At 40.1% G+C, this 22,157-nt stretch overlaps 1 protein-coding gene across 1 annotated transcript in view; it reads left to right on the top strand.

Annotated features, from left to right (window-relative positions):
* TAFA4 (TAFA chemokine like family member 4) overlaps positions 1-22,157 on the top strand; it is a 131,198-nt gene that overhangs the window by 89,448 nt on the left and 19,593 nt on the right. The window contains exon 3 of the mRNA XM_027864133.1: positions 15,794-15,949. Within this exon, the coding sequence (XP_027719934.1) occupies positions 15,794-15,949 (156 nt within the window). The remainder of the gene's footprint in view (positions 1-15,793; positions 15,950-22,157) is intronic.

The raw sequence follows: 22,157 nt of genomic DNA, 5'->3' as shown, positions 1-22,157 counted from the left end.
ACAATTCCACCTTCTGCAAGAAACTGTTCCTGATCCCCCTTAATTCTAGTGCTTTCCCTCTGTTGATTGTCTCCATTTGTCTTATCTCTGTTTTATTTGTACAGAGCTGTTTGCATGTTGTCTTCTCCATTAGACTGGGAGCAACTTGAGAGCAGGAGCTGCTTTTTTGTTTTGCCTTTTTTTTTTGTATCCCCAGTGCTTAGCACAGTGCTTGGCACATAGCAGATGCTTGCTAAATGCCTATTGGCTTGACTGTAACTCACAGTCTTAGACAGTCACTTGAGGGGGGTACTAAGATGTTAAATGATTTCGTCCTGTTTACATCACTAGTATGTGTCAAAGGCAGGATTGAAATTTAGGTCTTCCTGATGCCAGACATTTAAGAAGCCCCTTTCATGGAGCTACTAGTTTGTAAGTTTGCAAAATGAAGAGACTATCAGGGCAGATGTTAATCTACTATTCCATGCTGAGCATATTAATAGAGGGCATTCCTTCCTGCTCCCTCTGCTTCCCTCCTGCTAATAGCCAAGTACTTGTTAGGAAGAAAGAACAAGGGATACAAGGCTTGCATCAAAAATAAAAATCAGCCATTCCTTGTACAGACACAAATTTCATTCTAACAGGGCAGAGAGAAAAGAAATAGTTCAGACATCAAGGAAATGTGGTAGTATGAATGGAGATCTCTCACCTAATTCCCCAGATGCCACATTTTTTTTCCTATCATTTGAACAGAAATGCCTAGACATACCCTGCCATCACTAATGATACTGGGTTTAGGAGTCTTTAGGTACTGTACCTAGTGAATAATATAAATGGGCCAATGCCAGCCCAGCACTGAGTTTTATAAAAGGGACAGACAAGGAAGAGTCTTGAGGCCATGTGGATCAAACTAGAGAAGATGCTGAAATTGTCAAACATGTGAACAGATCCAGGGTATAAATGCGCCCAGTTTTTAAGCCTTCTCAAAACCTGAATTGCCCTCAGCTGTATACCTCTATAGCGTTGTGCTATGGAGACGTTCTCTCCCCAAATAACATTATTATCAATCTTCTCAAAGTACCTCTATTCAAAAAGTTTGATTTCACTCCTGGGATGCCTGTGCTTGGGAGTCAGTTAGAAGGTCCAAGCCTGAATGGACCTTGATTCTTTATTTGGTAGGGGTGCCGTGGCACTCTAGGTGATCCACCTTAATTTTCCATCACTTCTAGGTCACCCTCCACTCTCTTCCTTCCCCTTCCCCACTCCCATTTCCAGGACCAAGTTCTGTTACAACTGTTTTGTTTTATCGACCAGTCTATTTTAATACTGTGCTTCTTGGTGGAATCTCAGAATCCTAGTCTCACAGACTTCTACTTTTTGTAGAAGACTTTAATCTCGACATGGACCAAAGAATTCACTGTCTGACAGGGTCTGCTCAGCTTACTCAGTCTGTTCATTCTCCCCCATGCATGAAAGTTTCCAGTTCTTCTTTAGTTAAATCTGGAGAAATCTCATTATCAAGGTGTGAAGGGATGCTCCATGTTTCCAAGGGGTTTGTCTTTGCATTTTAGGTTTGCTGACAAGTCACCTTCTCCTAGGAGCTAGACTTCACTATAACTTTTATTATGGAAAAACCATCTGGACAGGTTCAAATTTCTTCAGTACCAACTGATTACAATTAAGCAACCAACAATGAGCTTTTTGTTTTTTATTTTGTCTCTCCCCTGTGTTATACACAGACCATATGCAGATTTTACTACTGAATTCACAGGCAGTGATGAGAAGCAGAATGACAGAACCTTTAGGTTAGGAAGGCCTACTTTTGAGTACAACCTTGGATACATATTAGCTTTGTGACCCCGAGTCACATAACTTCTCAGCACCTCAGGCAGCTCTTTTTATAAAGTACAGTAGAATTGCTGACCTTCATTAGAGGAAGGAGTTTATACAACTGGAGTCCCTCACACCAATAAAACCCGCAGAACTATAGGTCAGACCCCTTTCCCTTACTCCCACCTCCAATCCAGAGTTATTGAAAAAAGAAAAAAAACAATTTCTTTATTATTTTGTGGTATGCTTCAATGAGATTACCTTTTTGATTCATATTTTGATGTCTAATTTTTACACTGGGAGCTGACAATACAACTACCTGATTCCCCGCCCCCCTTCTACCCTGAAATAAATCGATTCCTTGAATCCTCACCTTTGCAATAATTTTACACATTTACATATAGTCTTTTGAATGATTAATGATCTGCTTGGAAATTGTTTCCAAGACTCAGGAAAAAAAAAAAAGCTCAGTGAATTTATATCTACATGAAATTTTTCCTGAGCCTCCCAGCTACTAGTGCTTTCCTTTCCCCACCTTCCCCATTACCTTATTTGGATTTGGGATATACTTATGTATGTACATATTTTTTTCCTCTGATAGATTATAAAATCCCTTAGGACAGACTATTTCATTTCTATCTTTGCATACTTCACACCTTGGACAGTGCCCATCACATAGTAACCACTGAATAAATGCTTGTTGACTGATTTATTGATTGATCTTTAGCATTTGCAGTCTGGCATGAACTGTCCTATTATAAGTGCATGCTGAAGACCAGGTCACACTAACACTGACCTTTGTGATAAGCTTATCAGAAATGGACATCATCTAATATCCAGTCTTTTTGGAAAAAAAACAAAACAAACTTCCTATCCAATGGGTGGTTGCTTTTGAATTTGAATTTGTTAAGATTGTATGATTATAAGGACATTTTAGGAGTGCACCTAGGTCATGAGTCCTCTCTCTTATTGCACTTACTCGTCTTTTCTTCTTTTTTATCAATGAAGAATCAGCTGCCAATTCAGGCTTTTCCCATTTTTTCCCAAGTAATTTCCCAAGTAATTACCACTATTACTTGAGTTTAAAAATAATTTCCCAAGTAATTACCACTATTACTTGAGTTTAAAAATAATTTTTTTCTTCTTTCAGGAATTCCTGTTGGGCTTGTGTCCAATTCATATTTTTCTTTGTTGCTTTGCTTGTAACTCTTTTGACATTATTGTCTTCTTCTGAGTTCATATCTTGATCTTCACTGTCACCATTGTGGCATCTTATGGTTAGGTTCTTTTGTTTGTTTGTTATTTTCTTCATTTTTCTAGCCTATTTCTTGACTAGGAAGTTCATGTTGATGTTGGGCTCTGTTTCCAGGGTGGAGTTGAGGAAGATGCTGCTCCTCAGGGCCCTTATTCCCTTTTTTGAGGCATTGTTTTAAAGTTGTCTTCAAATAGAATTCTGGAGTGCCAAGACAACAAAAGGTTGTTGAGAAATTTTCCAGCCCAAGACAATTTAGAAGGTTGGAAAAAAAAAAGAGTCTGTGACACAGGAGTGGGTGCTGACCCAGAGCACCCATGGCAGAAACCCTACCTGTGGGCCTTGAAAGTGGCCCACAGTTTTGGGAGCTTTCAAACAAGAGAGAGTGAGGGGATTGGTCAATTGGTTAGAAAGGGACTAGAAGGGACCCCAGAGCTACCACTAGATGCAGGACAGGGCACGGTTTGGCAATTCCATTGCCTATACCAAGGGTGGGGGACCTGTGGCCTTGAGGCCACAAGTAGCCCGCTAGGTCTTCAAGTGGGTGTGGCCCTTTGACTGAATCCAAACTTGACAGAACAAATCCCCTTAATAAAAAGATCCATTTGTAAAACTTGGACTCAGTCAAAAGGCCACACCCAAGCGCCTAGAGACCACATGTGACCTAGAGGCCACAGATGTCCCACCCCTGGCCTATACTCACTTCTGGGCCACAGTTGTAGGGCAGAGAGGAGCACTTGCAATCACAAGGGGCCCTGAGGAGCAGTATTATTTATGGTCCCAAGGGAGTAAGGCCCTGAGGAGCGGTATCTCTTTCCTTACAAGGGAGCAAGGGCTCTGAGAAGCAGTATGTCTTTCCTCAGAGGGGAGCAAAGGCCCTGAGGAGCAGCATAGTTTGCCACTGAAAGGGATCTGGGGGCCCTTCCTAAGAGGATCAGGAAAGTACTGACCACACCTCTGCCCACACCTCTGCCCTTGGAAGCACCAAAAACTTCCAAAAACCCAGAGACCAGCTCTAAAAACACGGCACCCCAAATCCTGAAGCTTGGGAGAGCACTCCCTCACCTTCACCCTGCACTGCCATCTCCAATAGTGTCACTGTCCTCTCCTTCTGACCTCCCAAGTTGTCTTGGACTGGAAGAATATCTCACCACAATCTTTTGTTGGCATTGCCTCTCCAGAATTTGATTTGAGGCATTATTTTAAAGCTGTTTGAGGGGAATGTTGGGGAAGCTTGACTGTGGTGCTTCTTCCACTCTACCTTCTCTGGCTCTGCCCCCAACATAAGATTCTTGTTGAAGTTTGGTTTGTACTCAGTGGTCACTGGGGTCCTTTCTGACTCTGAAATTCCTTGGGGAATCATCCCCTCTGGAAATGGCTTTTTAGAATATAACTTCAGGCCTCCTAACGTGAGAACTAGTTTGACCTGTTACTGAGTACCTCTGGTGAATTTCTTTGTGAGATCATGAAGAAGAAAACTTGAAGTATTAATTTTTTATTGCTAACTTTAATGCCAAAGAAGAAAAATCATGGAAAAATCCCCTTTGACTCAGGGTTTCATTTTAATCTCTTAACTCTGGCAGTAGATGCCTTCATGAAATGACCCAACCTGCCAGTAAACATCAGGGATATGAGAGCAGAGATTTTATCCTGCACCAGCATCAGTTTCATCTCTTGATAAATTGCATCATGCAGTTTACTGCTATAGAATATTTACTTAGAAGGATAGTTCTTTTTCTCTGGGGGGAAAAATGCTACCTATTTTATTTTTACATCTTTAATGTACAGATGGAACATCATTTTTCTAGTTTCCATGTAACATGTATATTGATATTTCTGTCTACTGAGTTTGTCCTGTGTAAATATTTGGTGAATGAGTAAATAAGAAATATATCCAATTTTGTATGAAATGATGAAATCATACAGATATTAAAAGATATATATATATATACTTAAAAAGCAGGATCATGGATTTACAACTGGAATGCTACCTAGTATAATCTCCTCATTTTAAAGGTGGGAAAACTGAGGGCCAGAGAGGAGGAATGGCAACACAGATAAGATAGTAAGTAGAAGGGGTGGGATTTGTATGTAGGTACTGTGAATCTAAATCCCATATGTTTTCCACTTTTCCAACTTCATGTCAAGGAGTTCTGCTTTTTTTTTTTTAATTGACACTGGGGCTTTTTTTAACATCAAAAAAAGTTTTTCCTTTTTAACAACTACAAAACATACAATATTCCTCCATGAAAGTTCCTTTTAAAATTCCCAATAATTAATTTTCCCATCTCATTTCCCATTTAACCAACACTGAACACATTTATCTCCCTGGTTCTTAGGAACAGAGGTGTTAGGAGGCCATGTTATGAGAGCTTGCTTTGGAAAGAGGTGTCACTTGGGTAGAGAGAAGAGGTGCCTGCTAAGGCATAGCTTAGATGATTCTTGGCCTCGAGTAGTTCTGTCTAAATGGAAAAATAGTCTAGGTTCCACCAATTTAGGGCAACTGGCAGACTTTTCTCAGAAGAGTACTCCATCTGCTGGAAGAGTCAGAACTCTTATTGAAATAGTAAGGGACCTTTTTGTCCTTTTCTTCTCTGGCCTGCTATTTCAAGGTTGGACTATGTGGTCTAAGATCCTTTCTAGCTTCACATTTAATTAATATTCCATTTCTCAAGAAATATTTATTATGCATCTACTATGAATAGCTCCATATATAGTACCGTGTAGTATAACATATATAGTGTATATGACTCTTCTAGGCACTTAGATAAACAGGCAAAAACACAAGTTTTCACTCTCAAGGATCTCATGTTCTCCTGGGATGGGATGGGGAGGGACTGGGGGGGATATAGCATATATAACAAAAATATTATCTAAGAAAGCTGACGGAAAGAGAATGGTCAACTAAGAGGATTAATGTGTGCTATGTGGAAGAGAAGCATTTGAGTTGAGCCTTGATGGAATTCAAGAGTTTTGAGAAGTGAAGATGGAGAGGGAACATATCCCAGGCATGGGGGACAGCTTGTGTGGGTGTCCAGAGGAGGAAATGAAATAACGAGTTTGGGAAATAGCTGGTAGTTCGTTTTAGCCACAATGTAGAATTATTGAAGAGCAGTGTTTCTGAAGGGGACAATGATCCATTGGTATCTTCTCAATGTCAAAAGAATGAGAGGAAGGCTCTTAGTACATTGGGCACATCCCATGTAGGGAACTTTGGGGAGGGCTTGAATGAGAGGCACAGGATGGACAGGAGAGGAGAGGATGGACCGCAGTCTACATCAGTGTGGGAAGTATGGCCGATGAGATCACAGATTCACTGGAGGATTATCCTATCCCAGGTCATTCCAGATCAACCACTGTGTTGAAATAAGTCAGACTCTGGAGGCATTGCAATGGACTCTACCTTAGTTGGTTATTTGAGTGATTTTGCTTGTGCCCTTCATTAAAAGGTCTAGAAATAATTTGTTTCTCAAATCCATGCAGATTTAATACAACCATGAGACATAAATGAGGCTTCTTTGGATTATTTTTAAAATGTTTAAATCATTTGCTTTACACAATACTGAACACAAAATCAATTAAACTTGCTTTGTGACTATTTTAATTTAAATAAATCCCAAATGGAATAATATATGCAAAGTGCTATGTAAATGTCAGTTTTTATTATTACTATCATTGTTATTATTAAAAAAAAGAAATTCAACTATGTAAATGTCATAACTTTTCAGTTTCTTCCTCTAAGTCTTTATCTGGATTCTTTTTTGTTCGTTCATTCTCATTCACTTTTCTTCTTACATGGGCAATTAGGGCTACTCAATTCTTTGATTTCTACATTTCCTCTTCTTTATTTTAGAAATGTCTTTTGATATTTCCTTATATTTCAATGACTTTTCAATATTAATGGCTTTGTCATATGCCATTACATTAACCTATTAATATGTAGCCAACCACACTCTTCCACTGTTGAAAATTTAGGTTGCTTCCATTTTTTTTCCATTTATATATAATGCTTCTATGAAATCTTTGAACAGATAACTTTCTTTCTTTTGGTTGGTGATAATATTTCCAGGTCATATTCCAAACAATGGAACTTTTGGGTTAAAGGTTATGATTATTTTTATAGCCTTTTTAGCCCACTGTCAGAAAGCTCTCTGAAAAGATTCAAGTTTGCAATTCAGCCAGCAATGAATGAGTGTACTTGTTTCTCTACATTCCTAACAGCCTTGACCTTTGTTGCCTTTATCTCTGTTTGGCCTATTTCTTAACAAACTAAATGTTTCCCATGTATTAGTTCACATCTTATATAATATAAATGTTAGGGGGAAGTATTTAACTTTTTCAGACACTGTTGACTTTATTAGAGTGGGGTGAGAATAAGCAACATTGAGGGGCTTGGTCCACTATGAAGCTAGAAATGTCATAGTCTATATTTGAAAATCCACACCCTTAATGAGCCTGCATGGGTTTGTAAGTGGATTGGTTAATTTTAGTTACATCATAGTCAAGAATTATACCATGATCTATTCGGTGAGCATTCACATAAATGCTAACTTTAATGTTTCAGTACTTTTAAATTTATTCTAACATGCTATGCATGATCCAAGGCATTTATTTATTTATCATCTTATTCATTGGTACACATATAAAAATGAGATTAAGACATTCTTCATGTCGGTTAAGAATCAATCTATACAAAAAGTCTTTAAAATATAGTAGAAAATCTTTAGGGCAGAGTCAAGAGAGAAATGATTTGACTTCCAAGGGTTGTTGGAAGTTGGCAGTGGGAGAAATTCTAAATATTTTAAAAAATGGAGAGAGCTATCTATCACAGATGGTTTTGGTGTGATCCTATTGAAAGTTAGTGGAATGGATCAGATACCCTTTAAATGACTTTTTTCCCATGTGCGGATGGGGAACTATTTGGGGATTACCTAAGTGACAGAATCTCAGCATTGAACGGGAACACAGGGGCCATCTCCTCTGACCATAAAACTCTCATCTATGACAGTGATCCAGCCTTTTTTAGGAGATGTCTAGTGAATGGGAAACTAGTACATACCAAGGCCTCTTCTTCTTCTTTGGAATAGCTCTAATTAATTGTCAGGAAGCTTTTCCTGACATCAAACCTAAATCTGCCACTAGGCAACATCACCCCTCTGTACCTAGTTCTGCCATCTAGGGGGCCATGCAGAGCAATTCTAATCCCTTTTCCATGGGAGTAACCTTTCAAGTATTCAATGACAGCTGTCATGTTGCCTTAAGTCTTCTCTTTTCCAGGCTAAGCATCCCTATTTGTTCAACTGATCTAGAAGCCCTTCCCCATCCTGTTGCCCATCTCTAGACTCTATTCTAAAATGTAGAACCCAGAACAAGACACCGTGCTTCAAATGTGGCCTGACAGGGTGTGATGAAACTATTGAAGAATCATAGAATTTTGGAGTTAGAAGGGAGCAAAGGGTCCATCTTGTCTAATGCATAAAAGAATCCTTCCCATAACAAATCTGGGCTCCCCTTGAAACCCTCCAATTGAGGTGAAGCCTGCTATATGCCTTCTCCCCACAGGCAGCCAGCCCATTTTACTTTGGGCTAGCTCTAATTATCAGAAGGTTCTGGCTTTCTAAAATCAAGAATCTACTCAAATGCTTTTGCTCTCTCTTCCTTTCCTTTTCTACTTTCTTTCTCCTGCCTTCTTGTCCCTTCTATGTTAGTTTGTCACTCACCATAAATGATTATAAAGAACCATTAAAAATTACCTTAATCCTTGCTTAAAATAAAGCTATCTCCAGTATAAATTTTTCCAATGGCGATCATTTTTCTTTGTGAAAGTGGTTGCAAACAACAGCAAATGGCTTCCTTCCCAGCAGAAATCTTATTACCAAAAAATCATAACATAAGAAACAGCTTCTGAAGCAAACAACTTAGTTCCTTTGAAATGGTATCAAGATGGCTGATTTTGAGGAAGAAAGCAGGTAGCAAGTTTTCTACTTCTTTTGTCGTCCTGGTCCCTTTTTTTGGATCCAGATTCATTTCTTCCCCTTCCCCTATTCAGCTCTTGACAGTTGCCTTGAAAAATTGACCCAGTCACTGGTGATCTCTTTGCAGGGCTTTTTTTTTGTCTCATTGCCTGGGTTTTTCTGACCGCTGCAGGAACAGAAAATGAAAGCGTTAAAATTCAGTGACAACGAAAACAAGAGCTGGAAGGGGTGTCAGATTCCCTTTGATTTGATTAGCAGCCCTCCAATCCCACTCTGACGATCTCTTATCTAAATCTCTGGCAAGTGGTCATCCAGCTTTTGCTTGATTCTGTGAAGAGGGCCTCTGGCTCTCTGTCCTTTCTGCAATGGCCGTGGTTTGCCAGTCATGATTCCATTATTCTCGGTAGCTCTTCAGGCAAGTCTTCCATTAGCATTGCCATGGAACATAAATATATTCTTCATGGTCTTCTCTATGCCTAGATTCACATTGTTCTTCTCACTAACAACGTTGACTTTTCTCTCCTCTAGATCTTCTCCTTCAAGATCTCAGTCACGTTGCACCTTCTCCGTGAAGTCTTTTCTCACTACCAAATGAGAAGTTCCTTGAAGCCAAAAACTCACACACTTTCAGATTTAGAAGGGAACTTAGAAGCTAACTAGTCTAGCCCATATCCCTCAAAGAATTCTCTTTACAACAACTCAGCAGTCTCTTCAAGAAGATGTCCAAAGATGGGGAACCTATTATTCCTGGAGGCAGCTTTTATAGAATTTGATAATGGCAGGGTTGAAAGGAACCTTAGAGATTATCTAGCCCAACCCCCTCATTTTACAGTTGAGGAAACTGAGGCACAGAGAAATAGCCACTTTTTCCAAGGTCAGCATGAGTGCATGGTAGAATAAGATAATAACTTGCGTGTTGAACTTGCAGCCAACAGGAAGAGCTGGGTTCAAACCACACCTCTGAAACTTTCTGTTCAGGTCAACCTCTAATCACTCAGGATTGAAACCATGAAATCACTGTGAGGCAACTAAATGCTGCAGTAGATAGAACGCTGGACCTAGAGTCAGGAAGACCTGAGTTCAAATCCAGCCTAAGACACTAGGTATATGATCTTGGGCAAGTCACTTAATTCTATTTGCTCCAGTTTTCTCATGTGTAAAATGGGGATAATAGTAGAACCTTTGTTGTGAGGATAAAATGAGATGATATTTGTAAAATGCTTTACAAACCTAAAAGTGCTATATAGAGTCTAGCTATTATTACTATTATTATTATTATTATTATCCCCAACTCCTCACTCTTCCCCATCCCCATATCTAATCATTTACTAAATTCTATTGATTCTCCCTAATATGACCTCTCTTATAAGGTCCTTTTCTCTCCATTTACAAGTTCATGATCCTAGTTCAGGCTCTTATGATTGCTCCCCTGGAGTATTGTAATAATTTCCTTACTTATCTAACTCCTTCAAATGTCTCCCTTCTCCATTCTATCCTCTAAACAGCTGAGAAGTGATATTATTGAAAGCTAAGTCTGACTATGTTATCCCCCCCCCCATTTGAAAAAGCTCCAGTGACTTCCTATTGCACCTAGGATCAAATACCAATTTCTACTTGTCACTTACATGAACACCACACAGCCTGGCTCCAGGTCACCTTTCCAGATTTTTTCACCTCCTTCCTCATCTTTCACTCTAGGTTTCAGCCAAATTACCCTTCTTGTTGTTTCCTCATACCTGGCACCAGACCATCCTCCGTGCTTGGAATGTTCTCTTTCCTCATACCTATCTCTTATAATCTCTAGTTTCCTTCAAATACCACCTCCAGTTGAGAGTTTTCTTGACCATTCTCCAATGTTTTAGTGCCCTCTATCATCTTTTACTTACAAATATCACCTCATTTTAGCTTGACAACAGCCTTGGGAGGTTAATGTCATTATTATCCCCATTCTTTTATAGATGAAGAAACTGAGGTAGACAGAGGTTAAGTGACTTGCCTAGGTTCACACAGCCTGTAAGTGCATAAAGCTAGATTTGAATTTGTGTCTTCCAAATTCCAAGTGGAGTGCTCTATCTACTCTGTTTTAATTTTTTTTATTAATTTAATTTATTTTGATTTATCAACAATCATTTCCATGAGCTTTTGAGTTTTAAATTTTTCTCCTCCTCCTTCACCCTTCCCTCCCCAAGACGGCACACAATCTGATATAGGTTATATACATACACACATACGCACACACACACACACATTCTTATGAAACATGTTTTTACATTAGTGATGTTGTAAGGAAGAATTAGAACCAATAGGAGGAACCATCAGAAGGAGGAAACAAAACAAAACAGAAGAAAAAAATAGCAAATAGTATGCTTCAATCTGCATTCATACTCCATAGCTCTTTCTTTAGATGTGGATAGCATTTTCCATCATGAGTTGCTCTATCTACTTTGCTACCAATGTCAAAGGAACTAGAGGAAAGGCTTCACCTCTACAATGGCTCCCCTGTGGTGGATTCAGGGGAGGATCTATCAGGACAAAAGTCATACAAGATGGATATCTATTGGTAGACTGTAATATGCATAGTTGGAGGTAGTACCCATACTGAAGAGATCACAGATCTGTTCAATTATCTCAATTTTCCTAGTTCCTAGGCAAAAATACATAAGGTGATCTTTCCTATAATTCCCCAACACAATAATCAAGGCTTGGACTAGATGATTTCAAGTTCCCTTCTAGACCCATGAGCCTTTGTTCTTAAGGCCCTAGTTAGAACACTTGATTGCCTGAAGTAAGCTGACTCCAAGAAATAACAATTTGTAGGAGCACTGATTTAGCACATGAGTACCAAAGGAAAAAAATGTGCATTGGTATCTTGTAAAAGGTCAGACCCGAGTTCAAATCCTACCTCAGATACTTAAAAGTCATGTGACCTTGGGCAAATCATTCAACCCTTTTCTCCCTCAGTTTCTTCATTTGTAAAATGGGGATAATAATAGCATCCATGGTTGTTTTGAGGATCAAATGTGATAATATATGTAAAATGCCTATAAACCTTAAACTACTATATTATGATAATTATTATAGCTCATGCTAATATGATTCTTTCTTCACAAAAATGGATATGTTCATCTTGGAAGGGAAAAGAGGCATCAGGCTTATTATTTCATTTTATAAATGGGGAAACTGAGTTTTTGAGAAGGTCAGTGATTTGATCGAAGTTGTCCAGTTAGGAAGTATATGAGATGGCTTCTATTTTTAGTCTCTTCATATATAATGTTTTTTCTATAAGCCCCCAATGTGATAAATATAACTTACAGTATGGGCAGTTGGTTGATTGGCTCAAGCATTACTTTTTTCAAGAAGCCTTCTCTGATTGTCCCAGACGCTAACACTTTACCCCATTCTACCTCCAGATAATTTTGTATTTATTTTGCATAATTCTCAAAGTGCCTGGGCATACACATGGTAATTTCCCTGATAGAGTATAAGCCTTTTGAGGACAGGGATTGTTGAATTTTTGTTTCTGTAGTCTGGCACGTAGTAGGTGCTTAGTGAATGCTTATTGATTGATCATTTGATTGATGGCAGCCAAATTTCCAGTAGGCCACAACTCTGCCAGTGGAAGTTACTAAGTTGGTTTTCTGAATGTGACTATAGGTGTTTTTCCAAATAGATGGATTGATTATTAACAGGCCATAGAATCATGGAATCCCAGGATGTTGAATCTGGAAGGGACTTCAGCCACCACATAGCCCAACCCTCTCATTTTCTTGATGAAGAAGCTGAGAATAGGATGCTCACAGTTGAAATAGAAAATTCCCTTTGAGTTTTCAAATGAGACACATTAATAGCCCATTTGAAAACATTTTTCTTTATACTTTAAAAATTAGTGGCCCTTCTGAAGAGCTTTTTGTCTATTACAAGAATTCATTAGAGCATATTTCTCCCATTTTGTGTTACAGGCGCAGAGATAACTCTCCCTTCATTTGCTGACCCTCTTGTGTCATTTAGTAATCTAATTACAGCCTAATGGCTAACAGGGAGGGCATTTCCTGACAGATAATTGAGGAGTTAATTCATCTTGGCCCCTCTACACAGCTAGTCACCAGTTGCCAGAAAATGCCTGACCTCTAGGTCATTCTTGCTATTATGAACCTAATCGAGCATTTCCCCCCATTTTTATGCCTGTTGACACAAACTCTATGTGATTTTGTGGCCACCGTTTCTTTTTTAAATGATGAACTTGGCCTTTATATTTTGTAAATGTATTCAAGCTATTGGTAAGCAGTGGGAAATCAGAATCACTCTGTCACAGGATCTCATAGGTGGAGGGCATCTCAGTGTTCATCTAGTACAACCCATACTTGATGGAAAATTCCCTTGGTAATTTACTCAATGAGTGTTCATCCAACATTTTCTTGAAGACCTCCAGTGAGGGGCAAACCCCTTACCTAACAAGGACATCTCTTATTTTTAAGAAGTCTTTCCTGATATCAAGTCTAGCTTTTGCACAGCACTTTAAGGTTTGCAAAGTGTTTTAGAAATATTATTTCATTTGATCTTCACAATGACCCTGGGAGGTAGGTACTGTTATTATTTCCATTTTACAGGTGAGGAAATTGAGACAGACAGAGGTTAAGTGATTTGCCCAGGGTCACACAGCTTGTAAATATCCTGAGATAGGATTTGAACTCAAGTCTTCCTGTCTCCATTTAGTTGGCACAAATGGATCAAAGGGAATGAAATGGCTGGACATCTTACTAACTATTTGACTCCTAACAACTTGAACCCATTGTTTTCTGGATGTTCAGCCCTCTGGGCCATGTGGAATAAGCCTCATCAACTGATCATCATATTCTGCCCAATGAAAAACCCTGAGAGACAGTTTCTGGTTAATTAATAATCAATTTATTATTTAGGCAAGCTGGCAATTAGTAAATTGATGGTCAATGGTTTCTCTTGGTAACCAAAGACAACCCATGGAGATTCTAAAAGCTTTATATACTTTTTTAAAGGGAATGACTTTGACAAGTGGAAGTTAACCCTGATTGGTGGACATGAGGAGGTGGGCTAGAAGTCTCCAGCTCCTTCTGCTGAAAATGTGGCTTGATCATAAGACTCAGCCATGACCAGCAATCTGTCCCGGGGACAGATCTCCATCCTGACCACTCTGATTGGTTTTCTCCTTCGTGAGTTGGGTCACCCTAAACTCTAATGGAGGAGTATAAGGACAGGGACTCTTTTCCCCAGAGTAAGAACTGGCCTAGACCGGATTCTGTTTATACTCTAAATAGAAGGTCTCCCAGTTGAGTAGGGTCCCATGCAAGATTGAAAGGCATGTTCCTTGAGGGCTAGGGCCAATCTCATCAATCAGTCATTTTTTTTCTCCCTAAACAGGAGCAGGGCCTTAATGAGGAAACTGAGGACAGAAGCCTGGATCCCAATTTAATAATTGGTTGTTAATATAATAGTAAAACAATAATTTCTCTCAATGTGGTGCGTACTCAAGACCCTTCCTTGCCTTGGCTTCCCTTCTCCAGATACTTCTTAATGTCTAAATCAGTAGTTTGGGTTTGACCAGTGATGGTTTTGATCCTCTTTTCACAGTTGTGTTTTCTGTGGAGTATTCACAATTTTCACTCTGTTTAGTTATACCACCTTCATATAGGATAATAATAGGAGCTCCATTGCTCAAAGGGTCCAAGCTACATTTAAACAGATAAAGTAAATACAGTAGAATTTGAGGTGGGAGAAAGCACTAACAACTGCAGGAAATCTGTAAAGGCTTCCTGTTAGATGTGGGGCATTGAGTTGAGCATGGAAAGAAACTGAGGATTTGAAGGTGCTGGAGATGAAGAGGAAGTGAATTCTGGAGATGACATCCTTCTAGCCCTAAATTCTGTTAGGACCAAGTACAACCCCCTACTTAGTGGTAACAGCAAAATGTTGTCAGTCGTAAATCCTGCCTCTGACCTTGGGCGAGTCATTTAATTGGGCCTCAGTTTTCTCAACTGTGAAATGAAGAGTTGGATTATACAGCCTCTAAAGCGTTTTCTAGCTCAAGGTCCATGATCTCAGCAGGTGTTAGAAGCAAGTCTTCTTCACTCTGAGGCCGGTTCACTATCCACTACACCAAGATGCCTCCTACATAACTGGACATAAATCTTTAATTGTAATATTTTTAGAGGGATAAAAATCAAAATAGCAACCAGCAAAGTTTGGGAGCCCAGGAATTCTTCCTAGAAAAAGTCAACTGAATTTTTTTTTTGTCTCTAGGTAAGATGAAAACACGAGTACGAGGAAAACATTTGCCGGTTTCCGAGGTGTCGATGCTCACACTGAAAATTGAACAATTAGCTCTTGTGAGCTGGTTAAAGCTGGCTCCAGCACATCCTGGTTTATGTATTGATCTGACCAATGGTTTCATTGGTGGAGTGAATTCCTGGTTACTAAATTCCTTCGACTTTATCATTATCTGATAGAATTAGAACCTTCATGCCCTAAAAGGTTAAGTCATTTGCCCAGGGTTACACAGCCAATATAATTCAGTGATAGAACTTGAACCCAGATCTTCCTGACTCTAAGGACTGGCCCTCTATCTACCAGTAAACATATCTCAGTAAACAAGGATTTGCTATATTAAAAAAAAGAAAAGAAAAGAAAGAAAGAACTTGGGTACTGCAAATGGTGCCATAGCCTTGTTCTTGCCCTTTGTGAGGCTAAACGCCTTTGTGTATGTTTTTGTCTATGCACATCTCAGGGCACCACCAGGTCAAGCAAGGGACGTGTGAAGTGGTCGCCGTGCACCGCTGCTGCAATAAGAACAGGATTGAGGAGCGATCCCAGACTGTCAAGTGCTCTTGCTTCCCAGGGCAGGTTGCTGGCACCACGAGGGCTCAGCCTTCCTGTGTTGAAGGTAAGCCATCTCGAATTGATGCCACTAAGATCTCGGTGAGACTGGAAGAACTTAACCTCCTTCCCCTGTTTGTTGACTTTTTGCTGCATGAGCTGGTAATCTTTCCTTTTCTTAGTCACTGTTTGTTGGTGGTGATGAATATATCATGGCATAATTAAGTCTCTTAATATATGTAGTGATGCATCTCATGTCTTTGCAGGCGGTATTCGTGGCTTGGCTTGTGCATTCTTTCTCAGACTAGGGTACTTAGGAGACAAATCACCAAGCAGCCTTCCTGACATCTGGTTATATGCAGCACAAAACCATTTGGGAATCAGACTATCATTTAGGTTTAGACAGACAGTATGGTGTAGTGGCCGGAGCTGGACTTAGAAGCAGGAAACCCTGGCTGTGAATCTCATCTGACATATTAGCTATGTGACACTGACAAATCACTCACATCTCTTTCTGCCTTAGTTTCCTCACCTGTAGAATGAGGGGATTGAACCTGATGAATGAATGAATAGAAGACGTTGATTAAATGCTGCCTGTGCCAAACATTGGTGTTAAGCACTAGGGTTGCAAATACAAATGGGATCATAGATCTAGTTGAGGGAGGGGCTTCAGAGACCATCTAATCTGATCTCTTCATTTTACGGATGAAGAAACTGAGGCCCAGGGAGTGATTTGCCCAAGAACACATGGGCAGTAAGTGTCAGGGGTAGGATTTGAATCCATATCTTTTGACTGCAGAGTTCTGGAGCTGAAAGGGTTGAATCCTCCAGGGCATTATCTCTGATGTGGGCAGTAAGGCTAAGATCTCCTAAATTTATGGTTGTATGTATGATCCTATGGGAAGAAGTACTGTTGGGTTATCTGTCCCAGCAGTGTGGTGTGGACCTGTGGTCAGAATGGGGTTTGGATCCTGATTCTACTACTTACTAAACTATGTGACCTTGGGCAAGTCATCTCATCTCTAAATCTCAGTGTCCCCTCCTGATCTAAATCTAGGTGATCTGCTGCAACTCAGGGGTCAGGAATTAAAAAAAACAACACATCTACATAACTCCAGAGACTAGTAGCAGCAGGAAACTGCCTGGGAAAGTCAAGGACCATGGACCTGCAAATATGATGGTATTTGAAATATCTTAGGCTCAGTTTTGAGGTGAGAACAAGGAGAATAAACAGGCAAGAATTGGTAAGAAAACAGGGCCCTCAGCATAAAATAGGGAGCACAAGCTTGCTTTTTTGTCAGGGTTATGAAGAAGGGGAACTTGCTAGTGAGGGTGTGACAATGGCAAAAGAATCTGCCCAATTCCAAAAATGTCTGAGTGGATTTAAATGTCCTGAGAAGAATTCAGCATGACCGGTCACTCTCTAAGGGGCAGGCAGGGCTTGCTGACTCCAGGCCCAGCTCTCCATCTGATGTGCTAGTATTTATATAGTGCTTTCTCAATATTATCTCATTTTATCCTTATAACAGCGGTGGAAGGTAGGTGCTCCAAGTATTGTTACCCACATTTTATAGATGCGGCAATGAGGTGGCTCAGTGGATAGAGTGCTGGGCCTGGAGTCAGGAAGACCTGAATCCGAGCATGACTTCAGATACTTACTAGCTGTGTGATCCTGGACAAGTCACTTAACCCTCTTTGCCTCAGTTTCCTCATCTGTAAAATGAGCCGGAGAAAGAAATGGCAAAACAAAAAAGTATCTTTGCCAAGAAAATCCCAAGTGGGGTCACAAAGAGTTGGACACTATTGAAACCACCACCACCATCACCACCACCACCATCACCACCATGACAACAAAATAGATGAGGATATTAAGTCTCCAAGAGCCTTGCCCTTGAGGGGTGTATTATCATCCTCATATCTTTATCCTAGAGGTAGTTAGGTGGGTAAAGCACTAGACATGGAATCAGGAAGATCTGAGTGCAAATCCTGCCTCAGACATTTAATAGCTGTGTGACCCTGGGCAGGTCACTTGATCTCCGTTTGCTTCAGTTTCCTCATTTGGAAAATGGGAATGATAATAGAACCTACCTTACAGGGTTGTTATGAAGATCAAATAAGACAATATTTGTAAAGTGCTGAGCATAATGCCTGGCAGATTTTTTGTTGTTCAGTTTTTTTCATTCCTTGTGACCCCATTTGGGGTTTTTTTGGTAAAGATAGTAGAATAATTTGCCATTTCCTTTTCCAGCTCATTTTCACAGATGGGTTAAGTGACTTGCCCAGAGTCACACAGCGAGGCCAGACTTGAGCTCAGGTCCTCCTGACTCTAGGCCTGGTGATTTACCCACTGTGCCACCTAGTCACCCCTCTCTTGGCACATGGTATATACATAATATATGATCGTTCCCCTCATTTTAGAGATGAAAAAATTGAGGTGAAGTGGCTTCCTCCGAGACTCATAGGAAATAGCAGAGTGGATTGTTGAACTGAAGTTTCCTGATTTGAAGTTCAGGGCTGTCTCCACTCCAAAAGATGCACAAGTTTTAGAAGCAAACAGTGAAAGTTAATCGTAGACTGACTGTGGTACATCTGGAGGCAGGAAGATATGGGCTCAAGTCCTGCCTCTGCCACCTATTAGCTGTGTGACCCTGGGGAAGATGCTCTCACTCTCAGTTTCCATTTCTTTCTCTGTAAAATGGCCAGAGCAGAACCTACTCCCATACGTTAGAATGAGATTCAAAGGGGATGTTGAGCCTGGAACACTTTGTAGACTTTCAAGCACTAGATAAATACCAGTGACTGTGAGCCTTCCTTCAGTCTCTTACCAGAACACTATTGCTCCGGGCTTAGCGTGCCACTGGCCTCCTGGCCTGGGCAACTTCCTTCAGGGATTTTAGCTCTCTGCTCAGTCATTTATCCCATAATAATTATGCAGGGCTGTGCCATTATTGGATGTGCAGGAGATTTGTTCTTCACTAGATAGAGACATCCTTATCTTATTTGTCAATAAGAATGGGAAAGATCTAAAGTAAAGAGGATTTGTTTGGAATTTACATTTAAATTAAAACAAGGGCCCCTAAAAATGGTGCAGAGGAGAAGTAATTAATATCCACATGAAAATCAGTGCCTCCTTACACATTCTGGTTAATCCACAAGGAAGGATCTTATCTAATGTTTTACTTGCTTTTCACACAAAATCACGACTTCTTTAAAGTTAAACAGCAGGAATCCCAGCTGCTGGCTTTGTTTTTTCTTCCCCTTGTGGGTTATGATAACCTTGTGGAATATCCACAGGTCCTGGTCATAAGCATTTGCTGAGGCTCAGCTGCTACCTTGGGGAACTTTCTGGGGGAAAAAGATCATTTTCCTTGGGCTGTCAGGACCTGTGCTAATTTGAGAAGATTTTGGTTTGGGAGAATATTTCTAATTTAGAAACACACATCAAAAATAACTGCAGCTTCTGAAAATTCTATGTCCCTCCCTGCCTCTCCCCCACCCCCATCACATACCTTAAATGTTTAACAATTTTTTAGTCCTCATGCTTCTTGACAATTTTTCCAAATATGGTCCCTTTAATCACTCCCTCTTTGTGGATTTTCCCTCCATTCTTGGCTTCAGAAGCACTAACTCTCCTGCTCCAAGGGAGACAAACAGCATGTGAAATGGAAAGAGGGATGTATTGGAGGCAGGGGCTTGGGTGTAGAATGTAAGCTCCTTGCAAATAGAGGGAGGATTTAAAAAAAATTGTCCCCAGTGCCTAGCACAATGCCTGGAATACTGTAGGTGCTTCATAAATGCTTGTCAATTGATTAATTCCAGTTCTTATCAGTTACTCTCTGTCTAACCTTGGACAAATCATAGTCTCTCTGGACTTCAGTTCCAGAGGCTGGAGTAAATAATTCCTGAGGTCCTTTCCAAATCAAAGTCTGTAATCTTATGGTTTGTCTGCACTTCTGCCTGTCCCATTGTTGACTTCACATGATGGTCCTGACTCTTAAAAGTGCGTGTTTCTCAAGGCTCTGTCCTCAGCACTCCCTTTCCTTCCCTTCCACCCTCCCTTGGCAATCTCATCCACCTCCAAGGCTTTAACTCTTGATTCTCTGCAGATGGTTCTTGAATCTGATTCTTCAGGCACGGCTTTTCTATCAAACTCCAGATCTGTATCCTTAATTAACCACAGAACATCTCTACCTGGCACCTAATGTTTTCTTCGCCTCATCATGTTTGAAACAAATCAATTATAGGATCATACAAATATAGGATACATACATCTCTAGAGCTGGAAGAAAACCTAGATTTCATGTAGTTCCACCCCACCACCCCTATTTATAGATGAGAAAACTGAGGCCCAGAGTTCAGTGACTTATTCAGATTCACGGGGGAAGTAAATAGTAGAGAGAATCTTTCTCGGTAAACCCATATCTTCTTTTAACTTCACTATTTTTGCTAGTGGCATAAACATGTATCCAGGTGCCTGTGTTTTAAACTGATGTTTTCTCTGACACTTCCCTCACTTTTTATACCCAATTAATTAACAAATCCCATAAGTTCTATCTTTGTGATAAGACTCACAACAGATAAAACTCTGTTTCAGCTGCTCCTGCCCTACTACAGGCCCTCATTACTTTTGTTTCAATAGCTTCCTAGTAGGTCTTCTGACTTCCACTGTATTCATACTCCAATCTGTCTCATAGTGCTGCTGGACTACTCTTCCTTACAGAAGATCTGTGCTTATTATTGTTGCTCAGTTGGTTTTCAGTCATGTCTGACTCTTTTGTGATCCCATTTGGAAATTTCTTGGCAAAGATATTGGAGTGGTTTGCCATTTCCTTCTCCAGCTCTTTTTACAGATGAGGAAACCGAGGCAAATAGGGGTAAGTGACTTGCCCAGGGTCATACAGCTAGTAAGTGTCTGAGGCCAGATTTGAACTCAGGAAGATGACACTTCTTGACTCTGGACCCAGCACTCTATGCACTGTGCTACCTTGCTGCCCATTTTATTTCTTTGCTCAAAAATCTTCAGTAAATCTCTACAGTCTACTGAGTTAAATATGAACTTTTTGGTCTGACATTTGAGACCCTCCAAGAATTTGGCATTCTATGTTTTCACCATTCTCGTGGACTCTTCCATCTAGCTAAACTGGACACCTTCACTTATGTGTCCCAATGACAACTCAAAATCAACATGTCCACAACTATGTTCATTATTTTCCTCCTAAACCTGCTTCTCCTCCTGATCTCACTGTTTCTTTCAGTGGCATTAGCCTTCACCCTGCTCCCCACGTTTGCACACTTGGGGTTTTCTTTGGCCTTTCTTTCTTCATCACCTCTCATAGCCAATCAGTTGACTCTGCAATATCTCTCACCTTTATCTACACCTTTCCAAACCCACAGTTACCACCATACTATAAAACTCTTATAACCGGCTTGGACTCTTGCCCTAGCTTCTTTCCTTTTCTTTCCTCCTCTACATATTCCTTGTTTTAATCCATACTGCACATCACTATCAGAAGAATCTTTCTAACATACAAACCTGGTGACATCACTCCTCTATGCTCAAAAACCTTCACTTGCTCCCTATTGCCTCCCTACTTGCTTTGATGGTATTTGCAGTCAAGACTTTTCACTCTCAGGTGACACCCAATATTTCCAAAGTACTCCCCTCCATATAGTCTATGCTCCAGCTAAACTGGGCTATGCTCTATCTCCAATGTACTATCACAGCTTTTCTGTCTTTCCTCACCTCATTCCCTGTGTCTGCAACACCCTCTTTCTCCAATGGATTCACACCTCAACTTTAAAGACCGACTCAAGTGTCCCATTTCCACAAAGTTTTCTGTGATCTTCCCAGTCAGGATTATCTACTCCTTGGACCTCACCTACAACTTTGTTTTGTAATTCTCTAGTTCATAAATCATGTAATATTTTGTATTATTGGTTTCTGTGTATGTGTTGTATCCCTTACTAGGCTGTAAGTAAGTTCCATGAGTGCAAGGGCCATGAGCTCAGGGGTTATATCTTACCTAAAATGTCATGACTCCCTCAGGGACTAATACAGTTTTCCACGCACAGTAGGGAATGAATAAACATCTGTTGAGTTTGATTGACTGTCAAAGAATATGACATTGATACTATTCTTTGTGATGGGAATTGCACTGTAGACATTTATTAAAATATGAATCTACATAGATGACACTGAATGTCCCCCTTGATAAAATGAAATGACTACTGGCTGCAGCTCAATTCATTTTCTCAAAGTGAGTGCTTAATGAAAT

This window comes from Vombatus ursinus, unplaced genomic scaffold, assembly GCF_900497805.2.
Source record: "Vombatus ursinus unplaced genomic scaffold, bare-nosed wombat genome assembly UNPS02014773.1, whole genome shotgun sequence".
Taxonomy (NCBI): Eukaryota; Metazoa; Chordata; class Mammalia; order Diprotodontia; family Vombatidae; genus Vombatus; species Vombatus ursinus.
Note: the sequence above shows the minus strand (reverse complement) of the source record. Positions and strands in the feature narration are given on the sequence as shown.